The sequence below is a fragment of the Marmota marmota genome, unplaced genomic scaffold (genome assembly GCF_001458135.2).
Source record: "Marmota marmota marmota unplaced genomic scaffold, marMar, whole genome shotgun sequence".
NCBI lineage: Eukaryota > Metazoa > Chordata > Mammalia > Rodentia > Sciuridae > Marmota > Marmota marmota.
The window spans coordinates 10,745,248-10,754,968 of record NW_026000119.1 but is presented as its reverse complement, the minus strand read 5'-3'; the positions used below and the strand labels follow the sequence as shown (position 1 = coordinate 10,754,968).

At 37.7% G+C, this 9,721-nt stretch overlaps 1 protein-coding gene across 1 annotated transcript in view; it reads right to left on the bottom strand.

Annotated features, from left to right (window-relative positions):
* Positions 1-1,890: 1,890 nt before the first annotated feature.
* The window catches only part of LOC107153636 (broad substrate specificity ATP-binding cassette transporter ABCG2-like), a 34,327-nt gene continuing 26,496 nt past the window's right edge, over positions 1,891-9,721 (bottom strand). The window contains exon 9 of the mRNA XM_015499171.2: positions 1,891-1,972. Within this exon, the coding sequence (XP_015354657.2) occupies positions 1,891-1,972 (82 nt within the window). The remainder of the gene's footprint in view (positions 1,973-9,721) is intronic.

Here is a 9,721-nt window from a genome sequence, read left to right as displayed (position 1 = left end):
TAAAGGTAATTAAAACTCCAACTGCTATAACTTCTGAACTTCCTCATGTTGAGAACAGAAACTACCCTTGCACTGGCCAGGCATCACTGACATGATGATCTCTAACACAGACTAGCTAAACCTTCAGATGTATTTTTCCTGTCTCTTGCCCACTTCATCACCTTCTTCTCTTATAGAAAGCTTTCTTGGCCCTTGAGTTTTCCGAAGATGGAAATTTGAAACAAAAAGGTTTCTTTTATCTTTCTTCAAAGCTGGCTTTGAATAATACTCTTTTTTCCTGCCCATTTGACTCTGAGTATTTGTAGAGCATTAAAAGCACTAAATTCTAGATTCTTACTCCTCCAGAACAATACTTCTTCAGGGTAATAATTTGGTAGTTAAGGTTGAGAAAGTATCCCTTATCCAAAATAACTTGTAACCAGGAGTGTTTGTTGAGATATATCTCAACACCTGGAAAAAAATCCATATATATATATATATATATATATATATATATATATATATATATATGTTAAAAGTGTGGACAATTTTTCTCNTCTGGTTTTTTTTTTTTTTTTTGTTTGTTTTTTGATAGCTGTGTTGTTCACAATTTCTTTCATTTAGGGACGGTGGATGCCACCTTCTAAGTGGCGCTTTCACTCCTATTGAGGAGTGAAAGAAGAAGTGATGGAACCTTCACATTTTCACATTTTACAGTGTGCAAATGTCTTCGCATTCCTTTAGTTGGGCTTCACAAAAGTCCTAGATATTGTCGGAGGCCACCCTGAACAGGAGCTATGCACACATCTTTTGAGTCTTGAGTAAAGAGGTACTGAGCTGGCATTGCATCCACTGTGATACATGTGGACTTACCTCTGCTCAGCCAGGTGAGGTCCAGCTCTGGGAATGGGCATCACCCTATGAGGCTGATTTACACCCACCTGTTTGTTGTAATACTACCCTTTTCCTTTTTTGGATGGAACATTCCATCAAATGCCCACCCCCCTCAATAAATTGGGCTTCAGAACATGTTCCTGCACACTCTCCCACCTGCCTCCTGTGATTTTCTCTTGCCTGCCTCATGAGAGCTTACATCTGAAGTGGAGAAGTCTTCTTGAACGGCCCATGAAAAAGGTACGTTTTGTGTGTGTCACCCAACTGACCCCGGTTCAGTAGTCGGCGCTGGACGGGGGCTACCCAGTTGGCACCTGAACAGGGACAACTCGGCGAGAATTTGGAGGGTTTGGCTTTGGTTAAGTATGCTTAGAATTTCAGAGTAGTGGGTTGGAGATTGCAGCCAGAAAGTAAGGGGACAATAATCAGTAACATGGGGAATCCTTTGTCTTCGGAAAAGGCACTCTATTTCGCAATCCTGTAAACCATAATGAAAGGTAGAGGAAAAGAAATTAGAAGAGCCCAGCTCAAAACATGTTTGGGTTTGCATTTATATGAAAAAAAAGGGCCAAAACAAGGACTTGTTACAGGTAATTTACTCTGAAGCCCATGTTAGAAACCTGTATTAGACAATGAGATAGGAAAGGAGAAGAGGCTGCCTAAGTTGCCTTTGCAGGCAACCATCTAGATTCCTCCTCTGACCACATGAAGGAAAGCATTCCATAAATTCCTGTCTGAAAAACATTGTGCTGAGACATTTCTGCTTGGCCTTATTCCTGCTGGTTATGAGTTCTCATGGGACGTTACCCTTGAAATTCCCCAACACATTTGCTTGCAAGTTGGGGACCTTACCACATAGAAACAGGACTAAGAGCAGAAACGTGGAGAGAGGTGTGGTGCAGGGTGGAGAAGGGATGCTGTTGGAATGAGCTCAGCTCACATGGAACTGCCCACCACAGCAGCAACCAAAAGTGGAGGTTCAAAGAGATGTGACAGCACAACAGCACCTACTTCAGCCTACCCCTCATACGATGCAGATCCACTTATGTTCACTTTAAATCCACTCTGGACAGCTTGAGGGAGAGGCCACTTGTAGTTTCTAGAAAACACAACATGGAGAAGTGTAGAGGTTCAGTGGAACTAGCTTGTTCCCATTGTTGATCATGATCACATTTTTCTACATGTGTCTTCTGCCATCCTTTCTAGAACTTCCTCATTCTTGGCCATTGATTCAGCTGTACTCTAAGCTGCTTTCTGATAAACTTATCCACACCTTCACTCTGGAAGCCTCAGAGACTTGATTGCAGAGAGAACTGAGTTACTTTTGTGAATTCTCTGCCTATTATATGGCAGTAACCCCAGCCTTCAGGATTACAGGGATAACCAATATTATAACTCCTTTCTCTGCTGCTGTGACACCACTGTGGAAATCCCAAAGTGACTAAGTGGCAGACACTGTTAGATTTCATAGAAAATTTCCTGTATTTCCATGTGCCCCTGTCTACCTACTCTTCAGGATTCAGGACCTCTAATACATCAGGTCCTAAAGGTGCAGAGACCTAAAGCATAAATTCTGCAAATGAGTTCATGAAAATGATGCTGAGAGAGGCTGGTATTGCTTGGTTCATGGACCTAAGTATTCCAACTTTTGGGAACAGTTCCTATAGGTTTAATGGAGGTTTTTGCAAACTTATATAAAGTATCAGTAAATACTTTGGACTTTGCAGGTGACAGTGGTCTTTGTTTCAATGACTTTGCTCTCAAAGGGCAAAAACAGCCACAGCCAATATAAAAACATCACTCCATGAGGACCTATATCCTAGTGCAGTGGTCCCCAAAGGCATTAGAAATAATCATTCAATTATTGCATGTCCTCATTTTGCCACAAAGTTGCTAGCTGACCCAGTCTCCTGGAAGGGCACTACTATACTGAAAGCTCAACATCAGCACCTACTGCTGCCAGCTCAAGCAATAGGAGTGGCTCTCAGTAGATCTACCTTGGCACCAATCCCAGGCATTGTAGGATCCATTGACAACCTCCAGCCTCCATTCCTGCCCCCTTGACAATTCTCTTCTAAAGCCCACTGAACATACACTGGAGTCAGCAAAAGACATTTAAAAAATCAGCATTACTACTTTCAAATGTATATAAATGCAATAGATTCTAATAAATTTGAGATCTAAGGTGCATGAGAATGGCTTCAAAGACAGAGAAAGTGGTACATGTACTTCCTCTTTAACATCTCTCCAAATTACCCACTTTTTCTTCCCTTCCTCCCAACATATTGAGGAACCTTTCATAGCAGCAGTCTTCTTGCAGTCTTAAGTGGTATCCCAAGGGAAATAACTGGAGAATAAATATCAACTGACATTTCATTTAATCCCACATAATAGATTGGTTCCTTTTATTATATATTAGTTCTGACATCCAAGGAAATAAAAATAAATTACATATGTATACATACGTGTTCTTAAGTAAATTTCTATAAACTAATATTTTATCTTTCAACTTATGAAAAATAATTCACATTTTGTTAAAGTTCCTTCACTTAGAAGGCAACAAAATTATAATTATATTGTGTGTTTGTTGCCACAATAAAAAGTACGTTAAAAGGCAATTATAGTGCAAAGAATAAATAAAATATGATCTACTTTATTATTAATTTTAAAAGAAGATATTGATAATTTGGGTTGTTTTTAATCTGGCAGGTGTATATTATGTATAAATATGGATATATATTCCTCTCTGTGTATTGAAATGTGTATGTAGAGAACTGTAACATACAGATACAGAAAAATTCCACCAAAAATAAAAAAAAAATAATAATAATTGACTTTGATATCTACATAATAACCTGGTAAAACAGATGTTATAAGATGCATTAGTCAAGTGTTATAAAAAGAAATAATATTATTTAAAGTAAAGATAAACATCAACAGCCATGTCCCTATATTGACATTGCAGCAATGTGGCAAGGTACCCAGTTATGGCTAAATGATGTTCCAAAACACCACAGTTGCAGGGGTCTACATCTGGCGATTTCTTAGATCCCTTCATTCCTGTATTTTCTTCTGAAAAGGGGAGCTAGACACATTGTGATGTCCTGAGTTGGATCCCAGAACAATAAAAGAATATTAATAAAAAATGGTGGAATCTGAAACAATTATGCAGTTTGACCAACAAGGATGTTTCAAGGTTCATTTCTGACCTTTGGTGAATTTGGAATATAAAATGTTAACATTATGGGAATCTGGGAAAAGGACACAGGTGGAAATTTCCACACTATCTTTGCAGCTTTTCTGTAAATATAAAATTATTTAAATATTAAAAGCTTATTAAAAGTGGAAGAGAGACTTAAGAATGTACCTGTGCACAAAAAAGAATCAAACAAACTAGTAACTCACAAACCTGAGCAGCAGTGATGTTCTGCTAACAAGAGAGGGGAACATAGGAAGAGGATGCAGTGACTGGGAAGGTGCATGTGGGGTCTTTTGTGCTGGTCACATTCTAATTCTTGGCCTGAACTAGTGGCTGCCATATGTGCCTTATTTTGATGCTAACTCAATGAACTGTACTTTTTGTTACATTGCCCTTCAATAAAAGAGAAGTTTTAAAGACAAACTTACAGTACTGGTAAATAGTTTTCTACTACAGGTAAAGAGTTAAGGGAGAATACAGAAATAAATAAGTGTACAAATGTTGGGAGGGTCTTGTGTAGGCACAGATATCCAAGTTATTAAACCATAAGCGTAACATTTTCAGAGCTGAAAGAACATTGGAAAAGGTCACAATCAGCCCTGACAATTCTTCATGGAGGCACCTCTGCAGGTGCTCCTGTAGTGGGAGGGGCAGGACCTGACATCTGTGTCTTAGCAAAGCTCTTAGGAGATTCTGATGCAGCCAGATTATATACCACTGAGACATGCAAGGTGGTAAAGTGAATTTTCAGAGCCAAAATGTCCCAGAAATGGCACAAGAGCCTCATCCCCAGACCCTGGCCATCAATTAGACCTGAGTTGATTAGCTTGCTAAACAGGGTTGAGTGTTACATAGCCTTTGTTTCTTTTATAATTTCCCTTTCAACATGATCTATGTATTCTAGTCTCCCATCTTCTCATTTCCTTATTGAATAGAAACAATGTTTTGCATCAGTCAATTTTTCTGCTTTACTATGAGATTTATCCTCCCCACCCTTTCTCACCCTCAAACAACAGGATGACAGAAGGAAAACCCCAGATGACTCCCTGACCTTGTGGTAATGAAGGCAATTAGAGATTCCCCATCCATTTCTCTTGAAAAAAAAAATTCTTGGGTGGGAGATGGTCCTAAGTCAAACCAGGGAAGGTAAAATGGGTAGGTTTTATTTTCTCTGTTCCCATCTTGGAGACACACTCACAAGGGCAGAAAAGGACAGCTTACCATAAAGCCATAATAAGGAATGCTGAAGAAGTGAACCCATGAGAATTGAGTTATCCTGGTTCCAAAATACAATGACAGACCCAAAAGAATCTACACAGAGAAAAAGTATGAATTAGAACAGTCCAAGGATTTCAAGAAGAATTGTAAGAAGATGCTTTCCAAGAACTCTACAATCTTCTAAACATTTCTGCTAGGAACAACTCTTGAAATTTTTGCACTTATTCTACACATTAACCTTCCTTTGCATGTTCAAACCTCTGCATGACTAAGGCTGTTTATAGTTTTAAGTTAAGGAAAATATACTATAAATATACTATAAACTATACTATAAAATAGGATTCTTAAGTTTTTTAAACTACTTTATAATTATACTATGTCAATTCTTTGTCCTCAACTTCCTCTGCAACTGTATATAATGAAAGATTAAGAAGTATCTAAAGAGCCCAGGTTCAGGACCCATGCATACAGATATCCAAATCTATAAATGCTCAAGTCCCTTTATTTTTAAATAGCATAATGCTTGCACATAATCCCAAGTAAATTGTTTATACTTTAAATATATGTATCCTTCATATTTTAAATCACCTCCACATTTATCATAATATGTAATAGCATAGAAATGCTATGTGTGTAGATTTTACCATATACATATAGCCATATATACTAAGTAGCTTAGGGAATAATGAGTAAAAAATAGAAAAAATTGTACATATTTAGTACACACACAATTCTTGTTTTGTAAGTTTTCTGTTTGTGGTTGATTGCATCTTAGAATGCAGAATGCATGTACTATGGATCTTATTGTGCTCACTATTCTAATTATATCCCTACATTGTGTTGCCCCTAATAATCGTGAAAATCTAGAAACATATACAAGAACATTCCTGAGCATCACATACCCCTCTCTACTCCCATATGTTAATAAGTGTTGTTATTTACAGTGTTTGCATTTTGTATTCATGATGTTAATATTAAATTGGGCTTCAGAATTGCAGGCTTCAGGTTTCCCAAAGGCTAGAATTGATAAACTAAATAATGCAGTGTAGTGCACCAGAAAAATGTGGTAAATCTCTTCATTTAATGCTAGAAAAAAGCAATATAACAATGCTGACTCAGGAAGGAATATTGGAGATGAATGAGAGGAAAGGCTGAGTTCCACCTCACTCTTGTCCTAACTGGTGTGAGGTGTGTGGGGATATGCACACCAATGATAGTGCTGGTGTGCCTGCAAACCTCAGACTTGACCTAACAAGTGCCTAATGGACAATATGGACTCTCTGAATAAAATGCAATTTTATGACTGGCTTTTAAAATTCTACATGGAGACTTTTAAATAAAAAATCAAAGTATCAATAAATCAAACAAAACATCTTTTTTTTAGATTGAAGTACATTTCCCTTACAGTAGATGAAATATAAACAACACTTATCACTTCTCATTAATTATTCATTGGTGGTTGCCAAATTCGGAGACAGAGAACTAAACTTTGGCAAGAGTATGTGCTAAGCCATGCTTGAATGGTTCTGCCAAAATGAACCCTAATATTATGAATAATTATAACTCAATAATAAGCAGTGTTTAATAAAGAGTATGTGCTTTGTAAGTGTCATTGGAAGACATCTCTTCCTAGTGTAGTTTGAGCATGTCTCTATAGCTGATGTTGTAGTGGATGGAATGTGGACATTTATTCTATTTATCTGTTGATTCATTTATGTTTGTGCTAATTTTGAGAGCATAAATTATAAAGACTTAGTAACCTATATTTTTATAAAAAAAGATGAAAGAAAAATATATTAATGTAAGAGATCCTCAGGATCCAGGACAATGGGGACCTAAAACTATAGATTTTAGAATTTCCAATAATTTTAAAATATTTTCAAAATGCAAGAAGCATCGGAACTAGACTGTTGTTACACTTCTCATGGAGCTTCACTTTCACTTTGGGGGGTAGTGAATCCAACAAAACCTCTGCTGCTTACACAGCTGGAAGTTCTCTAACACCAGCAAGAAAGGCAGGCAGAGAGCTGTGTGTTTGTGAGGGAATCAGCTAATTTTTCTGTTTTTTGAAGTTCCAATTTATCAATATTTCATAATATGTCACCAAAAAGTCTCTATTAAAAGATCATTAGTAAGAACATGGTGCCTAAGTTAAGTAACTAGAAACTAGCAAAAGAGATTAGATAACACTCCTTAGGAAAGTGTTATCTTCTCTAATGTAAACTATATTTCAGTCTGTGGCCTCCTGAAAGTATAAGAGTCCCACCTACCAAATCCCCAAATCTGGGTTTACATGACAGGAAGGTGAAGAAGAAACAAGGGTGAAAATACATCCCAGAGAAGCACAGTATACACTCACCTTCAGAAATGTAAAATAGGAGTCCATGATACGGTTTGCAGTATTTCCATCAGTGTGTCCTGCTACTATGGCCAGGGTCATGGAAATGGATGAAAAAGCTACCGCCAAGAGGGTTAAGAACATGATGAAGAAAGTCTCTACTCCTGGCTTGGATACTTAAAAAAAGAAGGGATTAGTCCAGTGTAGCCCCCTGTGTATTAGGGAATATTTATTGTGCTGATATCAGTATAACATTGAGAAAACAGTACTAACAGGACAAAAATGTCACCCACTATTCCAAACAATTTTATTGTTTCTGTCACATAACTGAGAGGATGTATTTTCAGATTTAAGTCCTTATAGACAAATTGCCACATGGTTCTATGGTTCAGAATAGGACTCTTAAGTTTATTAAACTACTTTATAATTATCATGAGTTAATGTTCTGTGTCACATGATCTGAGGATTTGGGAATGGCTACAAGAACACTGATTAGGAATCTAGGGATCTAGATCTCGTGCCTAATTCTTATGCCATAAGTATTATTTGTAAAACGGAAGGTTGTAAACTCCATTATTGGTTCAAATTCTATAATGTGTTGTTAAAGAAATTTCTGGTGTGTGTGAATGTGTGTGTGTGTGTGTGTGTGGAGGGGGTGGGTATTTATCTGTAAAACATATATAAATGATAATTCAGTAAGTCTGGGGTGAAGCCAGAGCATAATGCACAAATGATATTGTCTACTTCATCAAACAAGTAATTTCATTAAATCAATAAACCCCCAAGTTACCATCTTCCTCTCATTTGAAAAGTGAGCAGGGAGAGAATATATGTGTATGAAGATTTTTTGTGCCTCTCTATGTGTCTCTACAGATACTATAGATGTTACTGCCTATTTATATTTCATATCTATATTGAGATACGTGTCGAGAGAGAAAAACAGTAGAAAAAGACAATAAATATTCCAGCTCCTCTAACACAGTTTCAAATACTTTTAAAAAGTTAGTCTATGTTTGTGTAAGACACACAGCATCTGTATTGTTTTATAGGTGGCAACAGGTAAATTATAGTATTATAAGTAGTTTTAAAAAGTTCATTTAGAAAGTCTAGAAAAGCATGTACATTCTAACTTGCTATTTTAGAGAGGATACAGTAGATGTGTACTTTCTCCCTTATAGCTTGTTTTTACAGTTTTGGGATCTCAAAACATGTTTGCAAACAGAAGTTAACTTCTCCACATATCCAAGAGTAAAGACACATCCTCTTTGTCTTGTTACTTACCGACTATGAAGTATAGTGTACAAATACATACAAAATTTGTCAACAACATCTCGAGTAGTAAATCAGACAAAAGACTTCCAAAGAAATAAGATGACACTCTGTAATACCCACTGGTGGACTCATGTCTATAGAATATAAATATATACCAACACGCAAAGGCAGAGCCCAGAGGAGATGCTGCTGTGCAGACTCTTGCTGCCACCAGGTCTAACATTGCAGCTGCCCACAGGCCCTGGGCTGATTTCCCAGGCCCTTCCCCCCTCAGGTGCAGCTCCCATGGGGCATCAGCACCTCTCCTGCTGCTGCCCACTCTGGCCCCATATAACCCTTCCAGCAATGCAGAGTCTGCATCTCCTCACTCTCCTCGGAGACTCTGCTTTCCCTCTGAGACTGGCTCTGCCAGAAGAAAGGATTAATCTCAGTGGTACAAGGGACTATCTTTTCCTCACTTTGCAATGTGAAGGTGATGTTGTTACCCTCCAAGCCTCCAATGTAGCTGAAGATCCCCCAAACTCTTTTCAATTCCATTCTCATGTTAAAACATGAAAATGATTTCCTTCTTTAGTGATCATGCTTTCCAACAATACATCCTTATTAGATACCAAATCTTAATATTTGCTATTCCAAACACTTCTCTTTCCAAATTCCAAACTGTTTCATCCGTGTCTTCATTCCTTTCCTTTCTGGTGATTCCTGTCCTGGGAATGTGGGCATGGGCAAGTCTTTAAACAGTACAAGGAATAAAACCATCCTGCTCTTTCCTGTAAGGCTGCCCTCTGGCTCTCTCCACTCTGTGACCCACTCAGGGCTGC